The 27,986-nt window shown below is 41.0% G+C and overlaps 1 protein-coding gene across 1 annotated transcript; it reads left to right on the top strand.

Moving 5' to 3' along the window:
• On the top strand, positions 1 to 27,187 carry EDAR (ectodysplasin A receptor). Its single transcript, XM_008496360.1, has 11 exons — positions 1 to 63; positions 749 to 871; positions 2,018 to 2,199; positions 8,566 to 8,651; positions 19,363 to 19,449; positions 20,578 to 20,706; positions 20,795 to 20,869; positions 21,221 to 21,293; positions 22,243 to 22,402; positions 25,121 to 25,181; positions 26,868 to 27,187. Exons 1-11 carry the CDS (start codon positions 13 to 15, stop codon positions 27,185 to 27,187), a joined length of 1,347 nt encoding a protein of 448 aa, XP_008494582.1. The 5' UTR covers positions 1 to 12.
• The last annotated feature ends 799 nt before the right edge of the window (positions 27,188 to 27,986 follow it).

The following is a 27,986-nucleotide window of genomic DNA, read 5'->3' as shown; positions in this document are numbered from 1 at the left end:
TACCAAGATAGCATGGCTCACCTGGGGGAACGTAAATGGACTCATGTGTTCCCTTTTCTCGTGGTAGGTATTTACATGCATACAGGTCTCTCCAGCATGCAAAAATAACTCTGTGCTGCTTGGGTCTTGGCAGACAGCTGTGAATTGTCGTGGTACAGCTATGGATGATATAGGGAATGAACACCAGTCCAGTGCTCAGTTTCCATTCAATAAAACACTAAGGCATGTTCTGTTTTAGACTGAGGCTGATGGGTGGGAGAGGGAAGAAGGACCCAGGATGGAGCAAAGGCAGAAGGCACTGGAAGAACTGATTAGTTTGAGTGTCACAGGAAGCACAGCTCTATCGTGGCTGAGGCCTGAGGCAGCTCATTATTTCAGGTTGTTATACTTGTGCCTTGCAGTCACATTTACAAAGCCTCATTGGAACTGGGAGGGGCAAGGGTGCCAACTCAGGCTTTTGCAGCCCGGGGAGTGTGACAATTAATAGGAATCACAATACTTCAATACTTGGAGGAGTAGCTGTGCCAACAAGCACGAATGTCAGTGCTCTGGGAAACTCCTAGCAGAACCAGGTTACTGTAAGCCACGCAGTGCCACTTCTGGTGCCAGCTCAGGGGGTTTCACACTGCAGTCCCATCCTCACCACCTTCTGAGCCACCACAGCCAGGCAAGGGGAGGGGGCGAGGAGTGGGGAAGGAAGGCGGTGGCAGTGACAGTGACAGTGCTCTGGGATGCTCTCTGGTGACAGGTCTCCCTGGTGTACTCCGCCAGCGCCGAATACTCCAACTGTGGTGAGAACGAATACTACAACCAGACCACCGGGATGTGCCACGACTGCCCCAAGTGTGAGCCGGGCGAAGAGCCTTACATGGTAATTCCAGCATCCTCTTCCAGATGTTGAGTACTGAATGCAAAAAAAAAAAAAACAACAAAACAAAAAAACAAAAACAAAACCCAACCAAAAGAAAAAAAAAAAAAACAAAAAACAAAAAACAAAAAACCAACCCCAAAAAAACAAAAAGAAAAAAAAAAACCCACAGCCAAAAAAAAACCCCAAACCCAAATGTTTGTTACATGGCAGTATATATGGATAGGAGAGAAAACGAGGAAGGAGCAAGGTAACACACACGTGTGTCCTGGTAAACCCCATCCCAGGAGCAGCCCATTAAAAGCAGTATTGTAAAAGCTGTAAGGTAGAAGTTTCACCCTCGCTCTCAGACACTCTGTTCTCCTCTCGATAGTTATTTAAAATCTGATGCTGCCATTCCAGCACGGTGTGATAAATTGGTTAGTCTGGCATGCTCGCTGGCCCCCCACGCTGAGAATTTAATTTTGCTCTCCCACTAAGATATTTTGGCACTGGAGGAACTTGGATGCTTATGCAACATTTTAAATTATGGTTCCTAAGTAACCATTTGATTTACAGCAGATAATTGTTGCTTATTAAAAAATAAATTACTGAAATCCTGTTTGGTTTTAATGGGATAAACATCCTATTGCAAAAATTTCACACAGTTGGTAGTCCTGAACAAATATGTTTGAATAATAACCAGTTGGGTTTAGTTTTATTTAATCTAAATGTAACATTCAGCTGCAATGTGGGTTCAAGGGTTACAAAATTTCATCCAAACATTGCCTTTTGTGATATTCCCTCTGGCCTCTCCAAGAGTGAAAGAAAGATCACTGATATCTTTGCTGCAGTTGTGTTTCCCCTTTAATCTTTTTTCTATTCTTCAATTTTCAGGTCACTTTCTATCTAAGCAGCAGCTGGAATGCACTTTCATAGCTTGCTGGACTATGATACAAATATCTGGGGAGTGGGGTGTTTTCAAGGAGTACAACATTCTGGTTACCCTTTTCCTTCTCCAGAACACTGTGGGCCGCATCCCTGTGTCCCTCCATAGCCTTTTTAGGGCAGATGCAAAGGGACCAAACAACAAACAGACTGAACATTTCCTTTTGCTAGAAGCTGGTGAGGGGTGCAAGCCTGCTTTTCAGTGGCTTTGTGTTGTTGCAGACGTGTGGATACGGCACCAAAGATGAGGACTATGGCTGCATCCCCTGCCCTTCAGAGAAGTTTTCCAAAGGAGGTTACCAGATATGCAGGAGGCACAAAGACTGCGAGGGGTTTTTTCGAGCCACGGTCATGACACCTGGTGATCAGGAGAATGATGCAGAATGTGGTCCCTGTCTCCCAGGGTAAGGATTTAACCTTGGACTTTTGCTTTACCCAAGGCACTGCAAAATAATTCTTTAATGTCAAAATCTCTGACAGCCTCTCTTCATAGCCTGGTTGACTGTAGGTACAGTACTGCTAAATGATGCTTTTCAGTCTCTCACAAAAACCCCAAACATTTAAATGCTTCAAAAGTGTGGGTGAATGTAGCATATCAGAAGATGTCATTAATATTACTGAAATCTCATGGAAGAAACAACTGTTTGGAAAAACTAGAAGACCTGAAACTTCTCTTACTGGAAGAAGGAAGGGAGCAGCTCAGGTACCCAGGCACAGGTGTGTGATGCCATTTTAGATGCTTTGAGGAGTCCAGCTTGGCCTCCAGCTATGGCCTCAGAGGGCCACGTGTAAGTCCTGCATCCTACAAATGAGGTCCATGAAGATGCCTTGGATAGCCTGTAGGGTCGATGCCGGCACTAGGGTATATTTAGGAATATGAAATATCTCCTCTCCAGATGTGAGCAGCTGGCAAATTTGTTAGCAGTTGACAGCATTAGCTAGCATAGCTGTTAGGTGAGGTTTAGCAAGGCATTTTAGTCTCTCAGGGTCCAACAGAAAGGGGTCTAAGGAGCTGCTAATGTGGTGTGTGTGCTGTTGTTCAGATTAAAAACAAGTTCCAGGGCTGGCTGAAGTGGCTTAAAGCAGAGGCTGTTTATAAAGTCTACCTTTTTAATGGTCTCTTATGCTCAGTATAATTCTGATAGCAATAGTGAGGAAGCAATTGCTACACTGAATATGTTAACAATATATTTTTTTACTATATTAACTTTTAAAGTGTGAAACTCAAGCATACATTTGTTTTCTAAATTTTTTTTTTTTTTTTTTTTTTTTTTTTTTTTTTTTTTTTTTTTTGTAGGGTAATTAAATAGTTTGAAACACAACCTGACCTCACATACCTTTTCTTTCTCACCTTTCACATACCAGGGTGACTCTTTGGTTTAGAAGTGTAATTCCTACTGACTCCTGCTTTGGAGCAGCTTGCAGATGCTGTATAACCCACACTACTTACAGTACAGGAAGCTCTCTTAAAGTGGCCCCCCCCAAGCTTCCAGGTTTATCCTCTCAGTAAGTCTGTGTGAAATTTTCACAGTTTACAAATAAAAAGTAGGATTTGCTTTGCTGCCAGCCAAGCAGAATGATGATGTGATTTGCAAAGAACTCCCTCTTGACTTCCCCTCATACATCATAAAGAGCAAAAAAGTTAAATAGGGGCCACAGTTGCTGTTTTGCAATTTTTGTCAGGACTAATGAGGTCACCCAGGTGGGAGCAGGGTGCTAGCTGAAAATAATCAGCTTGCACAGCTGGTGCTTGGGGAGTAATTTCAAAAAACATGGTGTTTGCACAGGTGTAACCTGTAGCAGAAGCTGGAGTCTGGCTGTGTGCCACTCTGTGTGTGACTCTCAGGTCCTGGGACTCTCAGGTCAGCAGTTAGGGAGAAAAAACACTCTTACTCCAAGCTAGAGGAGGTGGAATTCTTAAGACATATTAAATATGGACTAAAACAAGCTCTGAAGCTGACTTGGCTGTTTGTGCAACCTAGAGACCCCGGAGGTTGCTCCTCCTGTGTGGGGGTGGGCTGAGTGCTCCCTTGCCTGGGCAGTAAACCTCAAAGTGCCCCTGAGTCAATGAGAGGGAAAAATGGAAATTTCCTTTTCCAAAGGACTGTGCTCCCGTAATGCACCACAGAACTTCCCCATGTAGCAGCCCACATGCTGCAGTCTGTGTTTGGAGGCATCTCACCCCTTTTCTGGTTTTCACCAGCTCAGTAAAGCAGCCTGAAGAAAAGATGTATGTGTGCCACATTCTGACCAGAAGTTTTTAAGCAAACTAGCAGCCTTTTTCCAGTGGCTGCACACCCAATCTTATGCCTTAAAATAGGTGCTGGATAATTATGTATTTTTCTTCTGGTTTTTTCACTCTTACTGATCAACAGTTTTAGGGAAGAGGGAGACCTTTGCTACAAGAGATTGGGTCATTGACCACTTCTCTGTGTACAGTTGTCTTCCATACAAAATAGGAATAACACTATTTGTCTCACTCACAAAAAGGATGCAAGAGTCTGCACCAGGGAAGAATTTAAAGGCTTAGTTGTGAAGCTGTGATCCTCAAAACCAGAGCTCAGCTGTCAGTAAACTATAGATGTACCTAGACCTAACCTCGTGGAGCACAGCAGTTTTCATCTGCTCCTGCCAGAATCATTTTCATCATAGTAAATAGAATAGATTCACAGAATCTTTCCAGCTGGAAAAGACCTTTAAGATCATCCAGTCCAACCATTAACCTTAGTCTACAGAGTCCAGTGCTAACCATATTCCTAAGCACATCTATACATCTTTTATACACCTCCAGGAATGGTGATTCAACCATCACCCTGGACAGTGCATTCCAGTGTTTAATAGATTTTCAGTGAAGAAGTTTCTTCTAATATCTAATCTAAACTTCCCCTGGCATCTCATTCCTTCCTACCCAGCAGCCCAGTTTGAGTAAGCAGGGAAGGCTTTCTGGTCTGCCTTACTTTTAGAGACATACTCCCAAGGATATTGTGGTTGCCTGTTGAAAATGTTAATATGTCAGACCACAAAAAAATCCCTGGGTTTGCCTAGAGCATTAAGTGCAAAATTATCTCAAAGCTTCCAGAAATCCTAGTATACACATTTGTAACAATATCATATGCCATGACGTTATCCAGATTGACATAAATGGACGTGCTTTTTCTTTTAAAAGTTAAAGATAAAAATGGATCTGTTTGGCTTTTAGGTAAGTATCTGCAAATAAATGCTGGCAGCCTTTTCTGAGTTGACATTATATTGAGGTTAGTACAGAAGTCTAGTTTTTATTGTGTCTGACCAGAGGTGGGGCCAAGCCACACATAAAAGAATCACAGAACTGTCACAGCTGGAAAGACCTTTAAGATCACCAAGTGCAACCATCAACCCAGAAAAAAACACCATGCCCACTAGACCATGTCCTGAAGTGCCACATCTACATGGTTTTTTAATACCTTCAGGGATGGTGGCTCCACCACCTACTCTTTCAGTAGAGAAAATCACAGAAAATACCTAGTCTAAGCCATTCCTGGTACAACTTCAGGCCATTTCTGTCAGTCCTATCATTATTTACTTGGGAGAAGAGGCCAACACACAGCTTCCTACAAGCTTCTTTTGGGTAGTTGAAGAGAGCAATAAGGTCTCCTCTGAGCCTCTTCTTTTCCAAACTAAACAATCCCAGTTCCCACAGCCTCTCCTCACAGGACTTGTTCTCCTGACCCTTCACCAGTTTTTGACTAGAATGGGTCAGAAATGCGGAAATTGGGTGCAACCCAGACTGTTTCCCTCAGTGGAGTGATCCAGTAGGTGATCCAGTGGCCATTCTTTTAAGGTGGCCAGAAGTGGAAACCCAGAGGAGTACAAACAAGGCAAATGTATATGATGCAAGTCTCCCACCCAACACCTATTTTCAGCTCAGAGTAAGTCTTGGTCTCCTCAAAAGATGAAATTGCAAAGGCATCATTTTATTTCAAAGCATAGTTGGAGATGCTTCTCCTTTTCATGTGTTTGTCCATGATTACAGCAAATCCATGTTCAGTTCTCTTCTCTTCTCTGAGGTTTTTGAGGAGAAGGAATGAGCTCTTTCCTCTGTTTTCTGAATGGAAAGCTTTAGCCAGTGAACTTCTAAGGAAATAAACTCCTTCACTGCAGTTCTGCAGAAAGCAGCAGCTGCCTCCACCTATGTGCTCACCACGTCCCTCTTGTCTCTTTGCAGACTGTCCCATGCTGAGAACATCCCCCCCAAGTCCCAGATACCTTGTTCCCTGCAGGAGGGGAGGCCTGAATCTGGGGCCAAGTACCTGAGTGTGACATGACTTCCCCTAGATTAACCTGAGATAAATGACCATTATCTTAAGCAGGAAAACACTTAAGTCTGTTTTTCAGCCTACCCTTTACTCTTGGATTTTGCCTTTAAAAAGGAAAAACTTCAAAATCTGAGCCTGGCAGATGTTAAGGAAAGAGAAGTGTAATGAGACTCATAATGGAAGAGGAACCCCACAAAAATTCATTATTTCATTGCTGGGCTGCTTCTTCTCCATAGTTAGTGATATAAAGGAGAATTTAATTTATTATTTGGTAGATTGCAAAAGAGTCAGAAACATAAATCTGCTGCTGGTACTTCACAGGAGTGAATCATTAGTGTTTGCAGCTGCAGAGATTCCTACTCACATGGGTGAACATTTGCTTGCCATGAACACCTTGGGTTTTTCTTTACGAGTCCTCTTCCATTCCACATTGTGGCAAAAACCAAGGAATATCCCACCAGCTTGATTTAATTAATTGTTTGTCTTTCCTAAACCACTGTGGCTATTAGACTGCCCTGATTTTTTCTTCATAGGTTTTTATGTATCTTTGGCCTGCCACTCTTTCTGTGTGTGTGTGTGTGGTTTGGCAGCCCTTTCCTACTTATTTCTTAACTGCTGCATAAACTAATCTTACACATGCACCTATAGAAGTGGAAAGATCAAGTTTTGCTCCTGAAAAATGGGTAGAGTGGCAGATAGGGCACAACACACAGGGGGAAGGGTGAGGGCAAATCTTTTAAAAACAGTAAGAAAGAGAGGAGAAAACATGTTCAATTTACCTTTTCTCTGTGGTACTTCCAGCCCTCTTGCACTGCTGTGTACTCAGTTTCCTGGACCCTTACTTGTAGGCTGGGTCATTCATTAATAGCCACCTGATTTTGATGGGCAGTTTCAGCAATAAATTCCTAACAATAAATACATTTTCCAGAAAAAACCATGCTGCACATGCATAAACAGGTAGGGGAGACCTGAGAAAAGATTTCTCATTGTGTAAAGTATTTACTGTGTTGAGAACTTGTCTACATAGAATGGCTTAAGAATTTATTGATTTTTTTAATTAAAATTTGTAATGATTTTCAAGTTGATTTGTAAGGACATACCCATAGCATCCCCTGTGCAGGATTTTGATGTGATTTACTCATTAGGTTGCCTGTGGATCCAATTCTTGCATAACCAATTAGCTTATTTCAACACTGACTTTGTTTGCAGCCCAGAAGTTCAAATCATGAATACTTTTTCTGCACGTTGTAATTCCACTATCAAGGACTAACTCATAAACTACAGCAAGAAAGTTAAAAAAAAAAGCCAAACCAAACCAAAAACCAACAACAAAACAACCTGTAAAATGTAATCTGGCTTTCTCTCTAAGGGTGTTGTTTTCCTGTATTTTAGATTCTGGTTTGGTTCTAATGTTATGGAGATTATTCTTACAGTGTTTTTGAAGAAAATTTCCCAACCATGTCCAACTGGTGATCTTGGCTGAAAGATTACTGCTTCACAAAGAGCAGAGTAGAGGAAATGGGATTGATTCCTAGTGGATAAAAGGGTGACCATGGGCCAGCAATGTGCCCTTGTGGTGTGGTTGGTAGGTCGAGAGAGGTTCTCCTTCCCTTTTATTCTGCCCTGGTGAGGCCACATCTGGAATACTGTGTCCACTTCTGGGCCCCTCAGTTCAACAAGGACAGGGAACTGCTTGAAAGTCCAGCACAGAGCAACATAAGATGTTGAAGGGAGTGGAACATCTCCCTGATGAGGAAAGGCTGAGGGAGCTGGGGCTCTTCAGCTTGGAGAAGAGGAGAATGAGGGGTGACCCCATCAATGTTTATAAATATGTAAAGGGAAAGTGTCAAGAGGATGGAGCCAGGCTCTTCTCAGTGTTGCTGAATGATAGGACAAGGAGCAATGGGTGCAAGCTGGAGCATAGGAGGTTCTGTGTAAACATAAGGCAAAGCTTTTTCACTGGGAGAGTGACAGAGCACTGGCACAGGCTGCCCAAGAGGTTGTGGAATCTTCTGCTCTGGAGACTTTCAAAACCCACCTGGCTGCATTCCTGTATGACCTACACCAGGTGATTCTGCTCTGGCAGGGGGGTTGGACTTGATGATCTTTTGAGGTCCCTTCCAGCCTCTAACATTCTGTGATTCTGAAATTCCCTTATTTTGAAAAAACCTGTTTCAGGGCCTGCTGTAAACTGAAGTTTGAACTCAGCAGAGAGAATTGTGTTATTTTAGGAAATTATACTACTTCTTGTCATGTAGGCTTGATGGTTAATTAATTGCCTTTTAGGAGGAAAGGAGGAAGAGAAACACTGTCTCTATTCAGTCAGTTCAAAAAAAGAAAAAGGAAAATCTTTGTATCAAATTGCTTATATTTTTTTTTCAAATGATTTTATCTCAGTATAATTGGTCCCTGCTAAACCATGCTTAGTTGTAGCATAATTTCCACTGTTTCACCTCACTTTGCCTTCCTTTTCAGTTACTACATGCTGGAAAACAGACCTCGAAACATCTATGGGATGGTTTGCTACTCCTGCTTGCTGGCGCCTCCTAACACCAAGGAATGTAAGTGTTTGGCAATTTCTGTGCCTTTCATCAAGTTTTTTTACTTGGAATCATCTGGAAGCTCTATATGAAGTCTTTCAGCAACGGTGATTATGTCCAAACAATAAGTCTGTCTCAGGTAAAGCAATTTCTGCTTCCAGGCAACCTCACCAACAAAGGGAGCAAACATGGAACATTTGGGGAGAGATCAAAAACTTTGATTTTAGGACCTGCTAATGTTCAGTTGGGCTCCAGTTTTCATCTGTTAGGATATCCTGTCCAGGGCTTATTATGTTTACTTAATTAGAAGGCAAATGCCGTCAGAAATCTGTATATTATTTTAATTTGGTTTAGGTTTAGCTATGAAGAAAACATGTGACACTTTGTAGATCCTAGGAAAAGTGCAATCCACCATTGGTTTTAAAGTCATAAAAGGGTCGACAATGGCACGGGAAGTTCCCCAGAGAAACTTGATCCATCTAAACCCAAAGCCCTGTCCATGCTCTGTTCTTTTAAAAGTCTTTATCGTGAAAAATAATTGCAATATTTTGCCTGCCTGAAAGCAAAGCTTGACACAGAAGTCACCCAGCATTTATCTGTGTGCAGAAATAGCAATTACTGAGTTCAGATGCTGCTGAACTGTGTATTGCTGGTGTTCTGCAAGCCACTTCAAAGGAGGATGGGATGAGGGAATCCTCAAGTGCAAGAGCTCAGGTAGAGCCAGGAGATAAATACCATGTCACAGAGCTCCTGGTGAGTGAGGAGCCAGGGGGAAGCACTTCCCTGAAGTGTCTGCACACAGAGGGGCTGCTCTGCTGCAAAGATGCTCACCAGGTCCTGACACATGGACCTCTGCCTGAGCCAGAGATGGTAAGGGAGGGCTGTCTAAGAGTGACTTGGGTGAGATAAGGTCTGTGTTGGGAGGTGAGGTAAGGATGCTGGGATGACCTGAGTGTAAGGTGTGGGTAAAAAGATGGAGAGGTGAGTGCAAACATGAGGTTAGGACTCTCAGTGGGCGATAAGGGTATATGGGAAGAGGAAAGGATGTGAACATACCTTCTAACGTGACTTCTCCTACCTTCTCAACGTGCAAGTTGATGGGAACACAACCATGTCTGCTGCTAGTCAGTAGCCAGAAATAAATCACTTCCTCAGCTCTGATAGTCTGTCTCAAACATGTGCTGAAATGAGTGGGCTTTTTCTGTAGTTTCAAACATGTTGTAGCTTACTGGGTTGGCAAGGAGCTACCAGAAGATCTTACAATTACTAAGCAATTAAAAAAAAACAACAAATATTTGTCTTTTAAAGGAGGTCCTATATGGAATGTCTTTAGCTCTGTGATGAAAGTATGAATTGCACAACTGATTAACCACATGCAATTTTTAACTTGACAAACAGAAGAATAAATATCTGTTATCTTTGGAAGGAATTTAGGCAAGTGCATAAACCAAAAAATTGACTGGGTACTAAGGCAGGAGAAAACATTAGTCCTAGAAAGAGTAGAATTACCATTTTAATCAAGTCTGTGAAACCAACCGTTTGATTACCAATATTAAAAAAAGTGGGAAAGCTTCTTAAAATCTAAATCCCTCGAATTGTTAAGCTCAGGTAATTTGGTTTATGATGTCTAAGCCTCTGGACACTATTTGGAATGACAGCTCTTTAATTCATATGCAATAATTTGTACTCCATATGGAAAATCAGCCTTGCCACAGGAATCTCTTGAAGGGTTCATTGCTGTGGCAGGCAGCATAAAATTTGGAATTAGCATATGATCAAAAATAAATCCTTTTTATCAGATGTTTCACTGTCATCAGATTATACCAGTCAGAGCAAGGAAAAGGCATCATGTCAGTGTTGCTCAACTGCATAATTTCATGAGGTTTGCAACTTTCAGACTCTAAGCACACAGCCTTTGTGTGAGCATGCAGTTTCTGCCATATGAAGGAGAATCTCAGCTCTTTGATAGAATCATAGAATCAATCAATGCCAGGTTGGAAGTGACCTCGAAGATCACCTGGCCTGACCTTTCTGGGTAGGAACATGGTTTAGATGAGAATTAGAGCCAGCTTTGTTAAGACTTGTATGTTTAACAATTTAGGAGTGCTTCTTTGGGAAGGAAAAGTGTTAGCCATGCACATGGTCTGAGAAAGGTCTTTGCATCTGCCATTCCTCAGGTTTGTCAGCACCCATCAAGCTGCTGATGGATTTTCAGCTGGTTGCATATGTTAGTGCTGGCTTCTCAAAGCAGTCCTTGTTTCAAACCTCCACTGGATCCACATTCCTGGGGTGATGCTGGCTCAGTTACCATGTATGCCATTCAGCTTGTACTAAATTTCATGCTCTGTTTTTTAAGTGGCTTCCTACCTGTGCAGAGATGGCAGCCATGGGTTGTCCAGGACACACATGAGGGACTCAGTAGGTTCTAGTCCTTCCTTTGTCATTTGTGAACTGTTCATCCCACAGCTTAGCACTGTTATTTAGAGCAGGAATGGTTTCTCTCTGCAGAACCACTTCTGTGTAATAGGCCCCTTGCTCACCTCTCTGGCTGTCATGGTGGAGAAACTAGAAGATTTTAGACAGTTCCAAACAGTACCAGGCATCTTCTGTTGCTTTCTTGAGACTTCAGAATAGTATGGAATAGGGTTCAGGAGCCAAAATTTTCCCAGGGTGCCTCTCCCCTAAAGCTATCTTTTCTTCAAATTGTCCTGCAGATGGCAGACTGCTGGAGTGACCCAGTGGGTTGCAAGGAAACAAAGGTGGCAAATTACTTAAAAACAGGAAGCCAGGAGTGACAAGCCAGAGTTTTTGCACTTCTAGATAGAAAAATGAGGGCAGATAAATCCCATTTCAGGCCTTCATAAAGTCAGAGGCTGGGTTGGGCTGCTGTGCTCTCTTTTGCTGAAAAATGCCTCACTGGGGGAGTGCCTGCCCCTCGTGTTGCAGAGAGAAAGAGGAAGCATGAAGGAGGTTGTGTATGTGTTTGTGTGTGTGTGTATGGTTGTCTGTGTGTTTGTCTGTGTGTCTGTGTTTCTGTGTGTGTGTGTGTGTGTGCGCTGCTGCCACTCGGAGACCTGCTCAGAGAATTTGCCTTACGATACAGTATATCTGGCAGAAAAGTATTTAGCTTTGATCAAAGGGTAAACAAATAGCTTTCAAGCCCAAGAGCCTGCTGAGGAACTTTCATCTCCTACACAGTCAATAAACCTTGAAATGGCTGAGGAAAGAAGATGAACACTCTGTGCTGCAGCATCTGGAAATATTAGTGTAAAAAGAACTGGAAGTAAGGAAGAAATTCCTGATGGGTCTGTTTCACTTTTCCTTTTTCTTTTCCTCTCTCTCCTCCTCCTCTCCTCTCCTCTCCTCTCCTCTCCTCTCCTCTCCTCTCCTTCCTCTCCTCTCCTCTCCTCTCCTCTCCTCTCCTCTTCCTCTCCTCTCCTCTCCTCTCCTCTCCTCTCCTCTCCTCTCCTCTCCTCTCCTCTCCTCTCCTCTCCTCTCCTCTCCTCTCCTCTCCTCTCCTCTCCTCTCCTCTCCTCTCCTCTCCTCTCCTCTCCTCTCCTCTCCTCTCCTCTCCTCTCCTCTCCTCTCTCCTCTCCTCTCCTCTCCTCTCCTCTCCTCTCCTCTCCTCCCTCTCCTCTCCTCTCCCCTTTTTTTTTTTTTTTTGTGAGAGATAGAAGAAGGAGACATTTCACAGAGAGTAGAGATTTAATTGAGGCAAACATATCACTGGGTTACATTGTTGAAGCTCTCTCTCTGGACTGAAGGATGAAAGCAATAGTGTTCTGCGGTCTGGGAACAGTACTAGGATTTAGCAGCAGCTTGTGGGCAACAAACAAATCCAGGGAAGGAGCTGTACCTCAGGGGGCATAAGGGCACATGCTGTGTAGCAAGAAAGCTTTTTCTTACTGGGAAAAGGGTAAACATCACCATAAGGGCTGTGATTCTTCATCCCTTGTGCACTGTGGAACACTTTGGTGTGACTTCTAGGCTCTTAGCACGCAGCTCCCTCGAGTTTGCTGTGTAGGAGCCTCAGGAGTGGTTTGCTGCACACAGGGGAGCACAATGCCAAAATATCAAAATGTGAGACCTGCAGCCGTGCACGAATCAGCTCACAAGCTATCAGTGACTCTTGCTGACAGTAAACTGGGGTATGATACCTCTGTGAGAAATAACAGTGCAGCAAAAGGTAGGGGGGAGCAGGTTTCCTATGCAAATCAAAGAATGAATGTAATGAGCACCAAGCCACTTGAAGATGTGCCTGCCCACAGTTAATAGTGCTGGATTTTCTGTTGACACCTCTGAAATTAGAGTTACTTGAGGCATCTGAGTACAAAGAGAGTTTTGTTGTTTTCATTTTTGTTCAGTTTTGTGTTTTGTTTTGTTTTTTGTCCAATGTAAAAATATATGCAAAAGGCAGAAGATTTAAACCTACGTGGAGCTTCTCTGGCAGAGATATAGAGTTATTGCTGGAAGAGATTTTGTCTTTTAGCAGCTGCAATTCTCTTTCATTTTATGTATATAAACTCTGCTCTTCTTTTCCAACTTTGATATTTGCCATCTCAGTTCAAAAGAAACGAGGAAAATAAAATGCTGCTACAAAGAGCTTGAAGAACTTTTGCTTCGAAGTTGTATTTACAGAGATACATCAAGCATGCAAATCCTTTTCCACTCACAGATTATTGATCTAGAGAACTTCTACAATTGGTTGAGGGTTTTCTTTTTAATCTTCTGTATTTAGTCACAACTGTGAATGAGCAGAAATTACTGTTATTTCCTCTCACCTTTTTTACTTGTTGTATAATAGAAAACAGAGGCAGCAATCAGTCTGTGTGAGTTTTTGTCTAACATCTATAGGTGATGACTGGAAAGTTTGAAAAAAAGAAGAAAACCAGAAAGAAAAGCAACAAAGGAAAAACAAAAAGTCATTTACCAGAAAGCAAATCTCATCTAGAAACAGAAAAGATTTTTTTATTATTATTATTGCATCATTAGAACTTCATAAAGAACTAAACAGATGAGATGGAACAATTGGCTAACAGATTGATGGCTTAATTTGATGAGCTATAATCAGGAGATCATGTCCATACCCATGTAATGAAGATTCAGCCTCCATAATTGAAGTGCTTAATACAAACAAGCCTACTGCCAAAAACACTTCTATTAGTGAAAAATAATTCTTCCAGAGGTACTTGTTTTAACTCTCCATTCTTTCTAGTATCCCTAATTTTCTTTTCTTGCCAGTTTTGTCCTTTTGTAATACAATCAACATGAAGATTTTTTCCTCCTTCTGTTTTAAATTATGCTTGCAAATGAGTAGGCTTGTTAGCTGGAACTAAGAAACTTTTATTTTGGTTTTGTTTTGGTTTTGTTTTGTTTTGTTTTGTTTTGCTTGATCTCCCAACACCCCGTTCCTCTTCGTATGTGGAATGGGAGAAATGTGGAAGGCAGGGCTTTATTGTTCACTGGTGGTATGGCCTAATTTTCATCCCCCTGGGGTTTGCCTATATTAGGAAAGGAACTGAATCTTAGGTTTATGGCCAGCCTCAGCCATAAACCTGCAACAGGAGGGATCTGAGAATCAGCTATGGGATTTGCTGTCTTCAGCTGCTGGGAAAGCCGGGCCCCAATATCACTCAGGAGGGCATCTGATCCCTGCTCAGCTCTCTTGAAAGAAAACTCCCATGACTTTGATGTTTTCACCTGTGCTGGAGCTCCAGCTCCCACAGTGAGCAGCGTGGGAAAAGCTGCAGGATTCTGCAGTATTGCTCTGCCCAGGCTCACAGGCTGCAAAACCTGCAGAGCTGCAGCTTTCCACCTCTTTCCACTTCTTTTTCCCATCTCTACAACCTGGCCATCAAGGCAAAGGATAAATGGGAGTCTGGCTCCTTATGGGTCTGTTCTCCTCTTTCTGATGCTTCTGAAATCACCATAGTAGGGATTAGATGGCAATTTTTGCCTTTGTGTTGCACAGAGAAATAGGTGATGACACTGAATTCCTGGAGGAAGGTTTAATTCATGGAGTCTGTGCCTGTCACCTTTTAGTGCTGTGCAATGATTAGAACTCCCAATACATTCTAAACAAAGCTACAAGAGATGCAAATAAATAAATAGATAGACTAAAGCCACATGACCTATAATCTTCACCACTTCCCTGCCTTGGCAAAATAAAAGGAGAGAGAAATCGAACAGTTAAAGACATTACAGAGAGCACAACAGCATAAAGTATTTCCTTTTATGTGTCTGCAGAGTAGTGGTTACTTACAGGCAGAATGACCAAATTGAAAATAAAAGTCTGGGGGAGCTCAGCTAGCAACATTTTTAGAAGGTTAAGCCTCAGGAATTAACTTACTTCATGACCTTCCTGGTTTCATAACTTCCTACAGTAACTGAAGTGTCTTCCCAGGAACATTAGAGTAACTTGCCTTATGGAATTCTGTATGTCCCCCCAAAATAAAAGACAGTAAAGAAAAGAGCAGTCAGGCAACTCTCTGCTGTCTAGGATTAGCTCTGTTATTAGTGATTTGCAATATTTTCAGAACCAGTTAATGTTTGCTTACTGAAGTCATGTATGGAGGTCTTAGTGAGTCGCTTGGCTTTAATTGCTGCTTCAGCTTCTTTGACATTCCCAGTGCTCAGGGCTTCCATATGAAGTGTTTTTTCCTTAAGTTTGAAACCAAACCTTTCCTGTAAGTACCTGAGTACAGATTGACGTGACTTTGAAAATTCTGACCTCTGCTTTCTAAATATTAGATATTTAGGTTCTTTATTTATGACTAGGTTTAGTTATAAGCCAGTTTTGGATTGCTTTTTCAGCCACAAACTGTCTACTTTTATTGAATTTCATCTCAATATAATTTATTTTTCATCTCGTATTCCAGGCTGCCAGCTATTTATTTCTGTGTATGCTTTATCTCACTTCTATCCCCTAAAACATTCTCAGTGATGTCACTCACAGCAATACCATTCAGAAGCGGACCATAACTGTGAGAAAGGGGATGCATTGGGAGAAAGCCCAGCTGGACTCAGTGGCAAGAAATAGATACATTTATACACATTTTTAAAAACACTTCTTATTTCAGGATCGCTCTTGTAGTCTGTTTTATACACATCGTGGGTATTTTTATAACATGTCATTAAGTATTAAATTAAAAAAGAAAAAAGCTGTTGCTATCTATGAGCAGCAGTCCTTTGCATGGACCAGTAAGCTGACACCCACAGCAACATATGTCAGGAATACATATGGTCTCCCACTGCAACAGATTTTACTCACTCACAAACAGAAGGGGTGATGCTGGTAAAACCTCCCCTCCCCATGCTCTCCTCCCCTCAGAAATGTGGTGGTTTTGTTCATCACCTCTTATTGTAAATCTGTCTTGAGATGCATGAACAACTGTAGTAGTCCTGTTATTTAAAGGAGAAAGGTTCTTTGAAAGAAAAAACCAAAATATTACTTTCTTCTCCAGAATTTGTTTGCTATGAGGACAGAGGCTGACTGCACAGCAGTTTATGTTAAAGCTATTTTTTGAGCTAAAAACCCCCAAACGTTCAAATCTGAATACAAGTTCAATTGCTCTTCTAAACATTAACTATATTTTAGAAATGAAACAGCATTTAGACTCCAAGAAAGCTATAACTAAGATACAATTTATAAATAAAAACATTTATAAAGCGAAACCTGACCAAACTTCAGTAATAAATTTCTTTCCCAATATCTTTATTGGATTCCTACAATATTACTTGCAGGCATCTAGGAATATAAACCACTCCTTTGCACAGCTATATTACAGCCATCAGTCTTTTTTTCTGCTTAAAATAGAGTTGTTTCCATATGTTGGGCTGTAGCACCTTAGGATGTCTCTGCCTGAGCTGTATCTATGTCTTTGTAGATTATGTAAGTGTCATGATTATTGGAACCAGAATTAATAATGTGATCAGGATGAAAAGCTGGTTGTGCAGAGGAACAACTGACATTGCAGTTATGGTTTACTGCTGGAGTAGGAAAAAGGAGCAGCTATGAGTTTTTGCTCACATAAACCCAACATGAGCTGAGCTTCTGCAGAAGCTGGCATTTTTGGTTCCTCTTGTAGTGCAGGTGCACAAATTGGCACCTTCTTCTAAGCCACATCTAAAGAAAAAAATCTTGGCTCATAATAATTATGCCAAATTATTAAATTTGATAATAAGCTTAAAATATGCATATTTACCAACTCCCACCTGGGCATATTTAAAAGGCCATCATCATGTTCTAGCTCCAGCACTGATTTTGCCACAACAGGCACTATGAAAAAAAGTGGCCCCATTCCCATGCAACTCAAAGAAAATTCATCTCAGGCTCCAGAGCTGAAGTTGTTCTTTCCTGTGCACAGGAGAGGCTCATGTGTGCACGAGTGTGTGCTTGTGCATGGCATGGGCAGCAGGCTGTAGCCTGATGTGGGGTAGAGCTGGGTGTAGCCTGCTGCTGCTGCTGAGCAAAGGATGGATGCTGAGATTCTCTCCTCACCTGTCCTGCTCTGTGGGATGCTGTGTGACTTCCCACCTTGGGAGGCTCTGCTTCCTTTCACAGCCAGGGAAAAAACCATGAGGTTAACAGTACCAAACGACTGAAAGATCGAGTAGGCAGAACTACTTCCGTGAGTACATATTCCAGATGAAGGAAAAAGAGAGTCTGATAAACCTTGCTTAGGGAGGAGACGAGCTGAAGCTTGTTAGATAAACTCCAGGTAGACAAAACAGCAGGGCTGGCCTGTGTTAAATGAATGACAGCATAAGAAGAGCTATTGTTGATTTGTTGCAGCTTGCAGGAACTGCACAGAATTGCAATTGTCTGTAATTTGCCAGGGGGGCAGCAAGAATAGGCATAAACTGTGTAGATGTGGACATAAAGGAAAGTACTGGGCTACAGCAGTGGCAATTTGGTAACTGTCCTCAGTTGTCCAGCCATGATGAGTAAATATATAGGCCAAGGCCAAGGGTGATTCTCTTCAGTTTTGTGGAGAACCACAGAAAATTTAACAAATTACCTTCTTTACATGAAGCTGATATCTGTATCTACTGATATCTAGTTGCTTTGCTGCTATGTTGTAGTTTCTGCAGCTTGTGACTAATTCTTCTTAGAAAGAAATCTGTCTCAGAAAGTGAACAGAGAATTTCTGTAATCTGTCTGCAATTTACATAATATAAAAACCATCTTATTTAACAAATTAGTATATTTAAACTTTATGAAAGCTGTTCTTCAGCTTGAAAAGAAACCCAAGAACTACAATAAGTGAATCTATTTCCTTCCAACAAAAGAGGTTTGAAAAGAGTTTTGTCATTGTTAAAGAAAATATCTTTTGAAAACATCTGCAACTCATACTCTGTGGCCACTTTAGGAGTGTACATTTCTCATTCACTACAGGCAGCCACATTTTATGTTAGGTAATATTTTTCTTCTTAGAAAACATTTCTCTTAATTTGAAGAATATGTGTATTGCTTTGTTCTTAATCGTGGAACACTTCTCAGACCATTCCAGACCACTTGATTTCCTGTCAAGTTTACCTGGTGGGTTTCATTGCTCATGATATTTACTAGATAAAAAGAGTAGCATGGTTCATGGTTAGTTCTAAGCTATTGCAGTTGCCTGACAAGCTTTTGGAACTCTGTGCTGTGTACACCTTAGCAGATGACTGGGACTGTCTTCTGCCTTCAGGCCTACTGAATTTAATTGTCACTATGGCCTTTTTCCATAGATAGTTAATACAAAGCAGGAGAGATTTCATACCCCTTCCCAGCCAGAAGATGTTTTTCAGTGTTTGTTAATTGTCATTGTTTGCGTCATCTGTTTACCAATTATATTGAAGATTATTTGAGAATGAAGAGATTGTTTTCTAATGTTTTTTTCGGTTTTGGGATGCAATGCCAACACCATCCAGTATGAAAGCATTGCTCCCAGTAATATTCAGTATTGTTGGGGATTGTCAAAAAGTGTTAACTTATGACTTGGTTTAGTGCTTTGAAAAGTTGGTGTATTACACCATCTGAAAGATTATTATTAAATTTTCACCCTAACTATAGATTTTAACATGTAAACCCTTATTGGAAAATCTCACACCTCTGCCACCCTGAGGTGTTTCTTTAAGTTCTTCATTTCACTGTTTTTGTGGATTCTGATTCTATATCAGAATACAGATTTGGGCTGACAGAAGGAATCATAATAAAGGTGCTGCCCAGCCAGATTGCAGGAAAATCTGGTATTTCCTTTTATGATAGTACAGCTTCACACTATCACTTCCCACCTTTCCTAGTTTTCCTAAGGGGTCACAAGAGTTTGATGGTGATCCTGCTAATGAAGGATGTTTGTGAGAAGCACTGATTTGGTGAACCCACCAGCTGGGACTTAGGGGCTGCAAATAATGGAGAAAGGATTGTAAACAGTTTGAGTCAGCATCTGGCTCCTGGAAAGCTTTCTGCTACCTAGGACAGAGCTGTAATATGGGAATCTATGTGTGTGTGTGTGTGTGTTGGCTCTGTGTGTGTGTTTGAGGGTGCTTGTGGTTTTTTTTAGTTCATAACTGTTCAGTAGCTTTGGCCTCTTCCCTTTCCTCTAGGTGCTATGAAAAAAATGTAACACAATTTTCAATAGGATAGAAATGCAACCAAACTAAGCAAAGGCTCTGTTCACTTGGGCCAGGCTCTTGCTTTGACTTGAGAAAGTAACAGTGAAAGCTGATGGCATTTTTGTTGATGTTGCAGGTGCAGGGGCTTCCTCTGGCATTTCAGCCATTTTCCCAAGTACCTCTGGCACAAGCACTTTCTCACCTTACCAGCACGCTCACAAAGGTAAGAATGCATTCACCAATTTAATTTAGCAGCCTTTTGTTTTGCAAATAGCATCAACAAAGTGCAATCGAACTAAAAATACCTGCTGTGAATTTCATATATCCAGATTTCTCAAACTGCTATTAAAAATAATTTAGAATTAATTTTTTTTCTTGGTTAATCAGCACTGCTGTTTTAGTCATATGGACTTGAAATGGGTTTGAACTGCACTCAGTAATGCCAGCAGCAGTAAATTTAGCTCATTATTTGTTACTATGTAGAAATGGCACTATGCCTCAACATAGCTTAGCTCAGAGTGGTGGAAATAATTTAATGCACAAACATGGCCAATCTATTACTGAGCTAACCTAAACATTTCTCCAGCATGATCATTAGATTTTAAAAAATGTGTGCACCTGAGAAGACACAACAGGAAAGATGCAGTTAATGAGGTACTGACAATGCTGATTTTCCTGGTATTCTTTTGAACCATTGTGAGCATCATGTTTTCAGGAAAATTAAAGTTTTCATGCATTTTAGCATACCTGTCGTTTCCTGCATCCTTTTGTGGCCTTTCAATACCAGTCGTTTGCATTCAAATTCTGCTTCTAAATACCTTTTCACATATATTATTTTAAGTTCACCTTCTAACCATGCTACATTTTAAGTCTTGGTTAGAAAAACATCAGTCCTTCCACATATGCATTGTGTTCCTCATTTTACTGCAAAGCTTTTGAGGCATCCATAGTTATCAGCAGTCACTTTAGCTGTTGTCCTGGTATGGTTTTGTTTGCTGTTTTTTTTTTTTTAGATGTCTTTCTTTTCAAAGCAAGTAGCTTCTCCTACTTAAATGTAGCTTCCTATATTATTAGCAGATAATATAATTTCCTACACCTCTGTATTTGATGGTTCATGTCACCAAATATTTTTATGAATACTTTTAACTGCTTATGGCAACATAAATGTCATGATTATAAAATAACTGTTAATTAGCTTGCCTTTGAGATGTTACACTGAGTTTTTCAATGCTTAGCTTCTAACCAAGACTAAATTAGTGTGTGGTTTGTGTAAGTGTAGATCAGACTGCAAACTTAACTACTCTCAATCCTGAGTTGCTCCTTTAGGAAAATATTTTGTTATTTATTCCAGCAGATCTTTCAGGACAAGGACACCTGGCTACAGCTCTTATAATTGCAATGTCTACCATCTTCATAATGGCTATTGCCATCGTCCTCATCATCATGTTTTACATTGTGAAAACAAAACCTTCTGCTCAAGGTAATTGGTCAGCACATAAAATTTTAGTTGCAAATGCTATTTTTAGAGTGCTTCTGAGAATAATTAGTGTTATGTTTTTATATTCCAGCCTGTTGCAAGAGCCACTCAGTAAAAAATGTAGAAGCTCAGGCTAACACGCAAGAAGAGAAGAAAGAAGTGCAAGGTATAAATTACTTTAGTTTTCATTTTGGGGGTTTTTTTGGTTGGTTGTACTTTTTTTTTTGGGGGGGGGTTGTTTCTTTTTTTTTTTTTTTTGTCCAAGACAACATTGGGCTTAAATAAATTACAATTACAGCTTCTCCTTTGAATTATATGAAATCCATGTCAGTTTACTGGAGGATTGTGTATATTAGTTTTTGTACCTCCAGTATGTCACTTAATGCTGTGATAGCAACTTCAAAGGTAGCAGAGATTTACATTTGCAGTAAGGTTGCCAGCAGAATCAGCTCCTGAGACAAAATAGTGGTTTGCAAACTCATTGCCAATTCAAATTTCTCTAATTGTCTATCTACAGATAACGTTGTGATATTCTCTGAGAAAGAAGAGTTTGAAAAACTTACAGCAACTCCAGCTAAAGCTGTTAAAAGGTGGGTAAAAGAAAGGGAGACATATTTCCAGCTTTGCTGAAGGGGGAAGGGCCATGGGCACTGTTCATCCTCATACATGCAGAATACAAGCAGAACAAAACAGAGGCAATTAATACCAAGATTTTCAAGTCTGTCAGACCAAGGAATAACCTGCCAGTGGTCAGATGCAGCTGTTGGAGTTTCTGGCAAAGCTAAGGTGACCACAGCCACCTTATCTTAAATCATTACCTTGAGCACGACTTGCTCCAGGTCACAGCCCTCTCAGCCCCTTGTGCCACCCCTCTGCTTTCAACCTTTTATAGCAAGAACTGGGAATTACTTGGGTATGCTGGTAGTTTGCTGCAGCAGGGAAAAACAGTGGATGGATTAGCAGGCTTTTCCTCCTTTGGTTTCTGAGAGGATGATAGATGATACCAAGGAGAAACGTGTCCTCTGCACTCCCTCCATGACCAGTTCATCAACCCTTGGGCCTCCACCTGCTCCTCAGAAAGGTGCATTTTTGGGACCTGTCACATGCATGCCTTTGGGAAGTTTCCCCTTCATTTTCAGGCAGGGGAATATAGCAGTAAAAACATTTTCAGGCAGTAAAAATAGCTGCTCTGGGTCTGAAAGAAACTCCTTACCCACAGAGTCATCCAGGTGGGACAGTGTGGTAGGATCCTCACCTTGTGTGTGCCAAACCTGGCTGGGTAATATGATTAGAGGTGGGATAAACACTGCCCTCCATGGAAATCCCTTCTGTAAAAGGATTCTTGCAAGACATGGGTGACTGTGTACCTTGGCATTCCACATGCAGGCGAATTCAGTTCCATTCACATGATTTCAGAGGAGAGGTATCTTAAAAAATGAAACACGCTTTTATTCCATTACTCTAGAAGAGCAAAAAGGATGTGATTGCAGCCAGCTCATGGGAGGCTTCACTAAGATAACACCATCTTTCATTTTCCAGTGAAAATGATGCATCTTCCGAGAATGAACGGCTTTTAAGTCGCAGCATGGATAGTGATGAAGAAGCTGCAGTTGACAAACAAGGGACTCCAGAGAGATGCTTGTTATCTTTAGTGCATTTGGCCAGAGATAAATCTTCTACAAGCAATAAATCAACAGGGGTAAGGCTATTTTGAGATTTTTAAATGGAGAGGATTTTTCTTTCTTGTTTTTGTATTGGTTTTTTTGGTGAGCTTTTCTTTTTTAAAAAAATCAACCCAAACAAATAGAATACAAACTATCACCCTCAAAAATGCTTTATAGTGCAGACCAGACTAATTTACAAGACTTTATAAAGCAAATTTATAATAGAATCTCTTCTGCATAGTGGCATCTATCTATCTATCTGTCTGTCTATCTATCTATCTATCTATCTATCTCACAGAATCATAGGATACTTTGTGTTGTTCAGAGCTGAAAAACAAATTTCCTACAAGAGTACTGACTTTGGGTTTTGGAGTATTGTATTTTATAGTCTAAAGAAAGAAAGGAAAAAGTAACAGTAAAACTCCAGTTACCTAATGCTAGCATAACTAACCCTGATGCTACATTTACCACAGAAAATCCAAGACAGCAAAATAATTTGAGGCTATGCCTGGTTTCATATGGCAGCATAGCATTCGAGTGCCTTGACCTAGTAGCAGCTGTATTTCTATGCCCACAGACTTTTCAGTTCTATCTGGTGCTTGGCTTTTGTGTATAATTTTGGAAAACACACACGTGCTTTGAAGGCCACTCCTGTGCTGTGAAGGACACTGTAACCCCCAGTTTGTTCTGCTGCGGAAGGCCTTCACTTCTTCCTGCTGAGCATGTACTGCTCAGGGTGTTTTATCTCACTTGGAGTATTTCAAGGCATAGTTAAGGCCACACCTCACCCACACAGCTTTTTAGTTTATAATAACATGAAATTATCCTTAAAGAGAAAGCATCTGCTCAAATACTTTTTATGTGTATCATATTTAAAAAAATAATTTGAAAATGGCAATACTTAGGATAAAATTGCACCGTTAATATCAAACATCATATAGCTTCCAGGAATAAAAATGTTTGAAAATGCATTTTTTTCATGTTTTAAATTACTGGGATGGTTCAGATCAAACTCCTCAGCTGAGACCAAATACACAAAGTCTCAACACAAGAGAAATATTTTTCTAGTTGCGGACAGTTAAAAGCCATCTGAAAATAGCTTACTACTTCAATGCTCACATTTTAAAATTCAGTTTTCTGAGGTCTCTCCAAATACCTAACTTCACTGTACTTCTGTATATGCATATGGGCTGGCTTGAAATTGGGTAATACAAGATGGGTATGCACGAAAACAGAACATTTTCATAAGAAGTGGCTTCTAAAGACCATAATAGATATATTCTCCAGAGTGATTTATATAGACAGCTCATAAGCCCATCTGAAGCATGAACTATTTCTTTTAGAGCCTCTGTTCTAAGATACTCCTCATGGACTGAAGCCTTCTGAGAAAGCTCAAGACAAAGTTTGCAATGAAAGTGCAGATTCCATCAAGATTGTCTGCTCCATACTTAAGTTTTCACAATTAAGGCAGTTGCTAGAAGTTAGAAAAGATGTAGTTTGCCTCAGGCTGGAGATTAAGTAACATTTCTAGTACAGAAAAGAGTATTAAGTTGCTGTTGGATGACAGTAGAGAAAGCGAAACACCTAAGGTGGCAGCACAATGGATTAAGCATGTGTAAATTATACCAAAAATACCTGAAGGACAGTCAGTGTCTGTAGTGCATTGCCTTGTGATACAACACTTGCACAGCATCCTTGAGAGCAGCTTTGCTTGGGTGGAGCAGCCACTTGGTGTTCTCCAGCTGCAAGGCTACTAAGCCAAGCTTTGGATGTGCCTTGCCCCTCAGAGCCCCCCCCCCCCCAAAAAAAAAATGAGGAAAATCTTCCCACAAAACAAAATTGTGAAAGCAGAGCTTTTTTTTCTAGCCTGGTGTGCAGTGGGAATTGACAACTTTGTGGAGATAATGCGGGAGTCCCACAGCTTCTCAGAAAGCTCAGTCCTAATGAAAGCTGGCACAGGGATGATAATTCTAGTCTCTGAGAACTCATGACATTCTGATTTATTTTTGGTCCATGTTGGATCCAAAGCCAAACCCTGGGAATTTTTTTGCTAAATGAATATATATCAAAACACCCATTTTTAGCTTGGAAAATGTCAGGTTTTCAGTGCGAGTTTATTTTTTACTAGGAAATTACTAGAGCACCCTGGACCTCAGATTTCCCCTGTCTAAAGCTTCACTGATTTATTTTTTCATTTACACTATCTGTAAAATTTTTAAGATTGAACCAGGCAATGTGTCACGAAAGAAAATACATGTGATTAGTAATACACTAAGCAGGTCCACATCAAATGATAGATAGGAACGTCTCCTGTACAGTCCTCTGAGATTACTGGAAGAGGGCAATTGCAGTCTGAATTTAATTCCCTGTGGCCAGTCCTGTCCTGGTTTACCAGGACATCCCTTCATTAATTGCCTGTGTGGGTGGTATTGAATTTGTCTTCATTGTCAGGAGTTTGCTTCAGTCTGAAAGAGAATTAAAATATGCAAACACTTGGAACAGAAAAGTAACTGATGTAGAAAAAAGATTAAAGATGGAAAGATCTCTAGCAGTAGAAAGTGAAATCAGAAATAGGTTTATGCTTCACAGAATAATTGCTGTGTCCTTTGAGTCTTTGAAAGGGACACTTCAGGACATGATGTGTTAAACCCTAGTGCCATGAAATGAGAATCTGCCACAGGTTTTACACTGCTATCTGATAATTTTTTAATCCCATGACTGAAAAATTAATAAAATAACTTCTTCTCATTTAGATTCAAAGTCGAAGGAAAAAGATACTTGATGTGTATGCTAACGTATGCGACGTTGCAGAAGGTGAGTGTACAAAACTTCCACCTACACAAACAAAATTAGATGGCAAGTGTTTGCTGCAAAATAAGAAAGGCCTCAGCCTTCCTATGGAAAGGAGAACATCCCAGCCCTGAAAAGATCCTCTGCAGGTAGATTTCATAGAATCATAGAATCGGCTGGGTTGGAAGGGACCTTTGAGATCATCAAGTCCAACCCTTGATCCACTACCGCTGCAGTTACCAGACCATGGCACTGAGTGCCACATCCAGTCTCTTTTTAAATATCTCCAGGGATGGAGAATCCACTACTTCCCTGGGCAGCCCATTCCAATGCCTGATCACTCTCTCCACAAAGAAATTCTTTCTAATATCTAACCTAAACCTCCCCTGGCACAACTTTTGAGACCAGGCACTCACTTGCCAGAAAGCATCATGGTGCCCTGACCCTAGAGATGCCCAGGTGGGAGTCATGGCTTCTCTCCAGGTGTGTTCCAGGCATTCCTGCCTATGGAGGGCAGGGAAGGTACTGCTGGGTCCTGCTGGGACATGCACATACACCAAGGTACTGAAAAGACTCTTGCTTTCCCTATCTAGAGGAAACATGTTTGATTTATTAATTTAGATTCCTGGGTAAGAGATAGAAATTAGATCCAAATATGAAAGTGTGATTTGGGGAGAGTCAGGACTGAACTTCTGTCCCAGGTCTCTACCTACTCTGCTTCTCTAAATGCAATCCTGCTTCTCATGACAAAAGGTGGAGTTTTCACGTCAGTGTTTCAAGTGTTTTCGCTCTCCTTACCACTTGACTACCTGAGCTGTTTTGGTAGAAAAGAGATGAAGTCATTACACTGCAGAAGAGAAGACACAACCACATTTACTACACACACACAAAATCATATGCATGTGCTTTTGAGTTTTCTGTGTTTCATGGAGCTGTATCTTCCACCAAATTACTGCTGTTGAGTATGAAGCAAGAAAATTACAGCTGAAACAGACTGGTTTTGGAAAAATATTGTAGCTGATTACCTATTCTGTGGCCACAAACACAGAAAAATCATCCAGAAAAAAATAGCTTTTTCCCCACAGGATGAATGTTGAATCCTGTCTACATATTCAGTGTTAGTAATGACAGTCAAGCACTGACAAGGACTTTAATGCTTGCAAGCATCTGGCATCATTGCTTCACCTCACTCCTCACATTCCTGCAAGGGCAGCTTTCACTTACAGAGATGTGACAGCAGCTGCTGGTGACATACTCAGGGAAGAGTCAGACCTGTCTGTTGAGCTCCAGCACTGTACCTGAGGTGCAAAGGTGTATTAATGGAGCTGCTCACTAGGTAATATCGTTGCAAAATACTTTTTTTAACAGCTAGTAAATTGAAGGAAGGGGCAACTCCATGGGAATTCAGAGAGCCCACCTAATACTTCTTTTCCAGACATTTTACCCTCATTGTTATAACCTGCTGTCACTAGGAACAATTATTTTGGTAAAACACAGTTATAATTTTGGAGCTCGATGGGGATCAAGGGTTGGACTTGATGATCTCAGAGGTTCTTTTCAACCTGGCTGATTCTGTGACTCTGTGACTATCATTTAAAGATTTTAGCTGTACTTATTGCTAACAGTATATACTGTGGAACTTGAATAAATACCTTAAATAGTGGAAACTCATACACGGAGCCCTCTAACAACAAACACCTCACTTTGCAGGTCTGAGCCCTACGGAGCTGCCATTTGATTGCCTGGAGAAGACGAGCCGAATGCTCAGCTCAACCTACAACACAGAAAAAGCCATCGTGAAAACGTGGCGACACCTTGCTGAAAGCTTTGGACTGAAGAGGGATGAGATAGGTGGCATGACAGATGGCATGCAGCTATTTGATCGTATCAGTACAGCAGGTTACAGCATCCCAGAACTTCTCACTAAACTGGTGCAAATCGAGAGGTTGGATGCTGTCGAATCCTTGTGTGCAGATATCCTGGAGTGGGCACAAGCAATGCCTGCTCCAGAACCAGCAGGGACATCCTGACTTGCCTGCCTGGAACCTGTGCTTCCACATCACCTGCAAGAACCATGATTTCAGCAAGCTCCACCTCAAAGACTTTGGACAAAAGACCAGTGATGTTCCTTCTACGTAACTGCTCCTGATAACCCAGAGGAAGTTACTTTCTTTGACTTATAAAAAAAAAGTGAAGTTACACATCTACTGAAACAAGAGCATAAATCTTCCAAGAAGCTTGGTATGAAACATGTCATTGAACAAAATGATCATGTTAAACAGTTACAGGTAATAAGTGAACACACAAATACCCATTTTGCAGTCTGTGTATCACATGCAGGTAACTCTGCTGATACCCTTCCTGCCTGGCCTTCAAGAAAGCTATTGAATTGCTCCCTGAAAGTATTCCTGCCTCTTAGGGTTTTGTTCAAGGGTTTAATAGTTACAGTCAAAAAAAGCAGTACCACAGATACAGTATCAATACATGAGGCACATACATTTCTATCAGCTCTAACACATTTAATATAAAATCAATTTTAATTTTCTATACTTACTATGGGTTTGTTGAATCTAGAGGTATGTACATGGGTGTACATACATGGTCCTCAGCTTACCTAACTTTACCATGTGAAAAAGAGTCAACATCATTTACAGATTGAAGTGCTTCAAAATGTTGTACATCACACATGTAAATGCACTTTTGCTCCAGACTGCCATTTCAGAAATGGAAAATTCAAAGTGCTGACTTGCTGAGGATGAGCTGGTTACCAAGTGGGCAGTAAAAGTAGGCAGTCACTCCTTGTAAGCTGGGAGTGGCAAATCCTTCTCT

The sequence above is a fragment of the Calypte anna genome, chromosome 1, assembly GCF_003957555.1.
Source record: "Calypte anna isolate BGI_N300 chromosome 1, bCalAnn1_v1.p, whole genome shotgun sequence".
Classification (NCBI taxonomy): Eukaryota; Metazoa; Chordata; class Aves; order Apodiformes; family Trochilidae; genus Calypte; species Calypte anna.
This window is presented reverse-complemented; position numbering and strand designations above follow the sequence as displayed.

Coding starts and splice junctions, on each gene's coding strand:
- EDAR (XM_008496360.1), top strand. CDS start 13: ATGGCTCACCTGGGGGAACGTAAATGGACTCATGTGTTCCCTTTTCTC. Junction 22,403..25,120: donor CAAGCAATAAATCAACAGGG/GTAAGGCTATTT, acceptor CTTCTCATTTAG/ATTCAAAGTCGAAGGAAAAA. Junction 25,182..26,867: donor CGTATGCGACGTTGCAGAAG/GTGAGTGTACAA, acceptor CTCACTTTGCAG/GTCTGAGCCCTACGGAGCTG.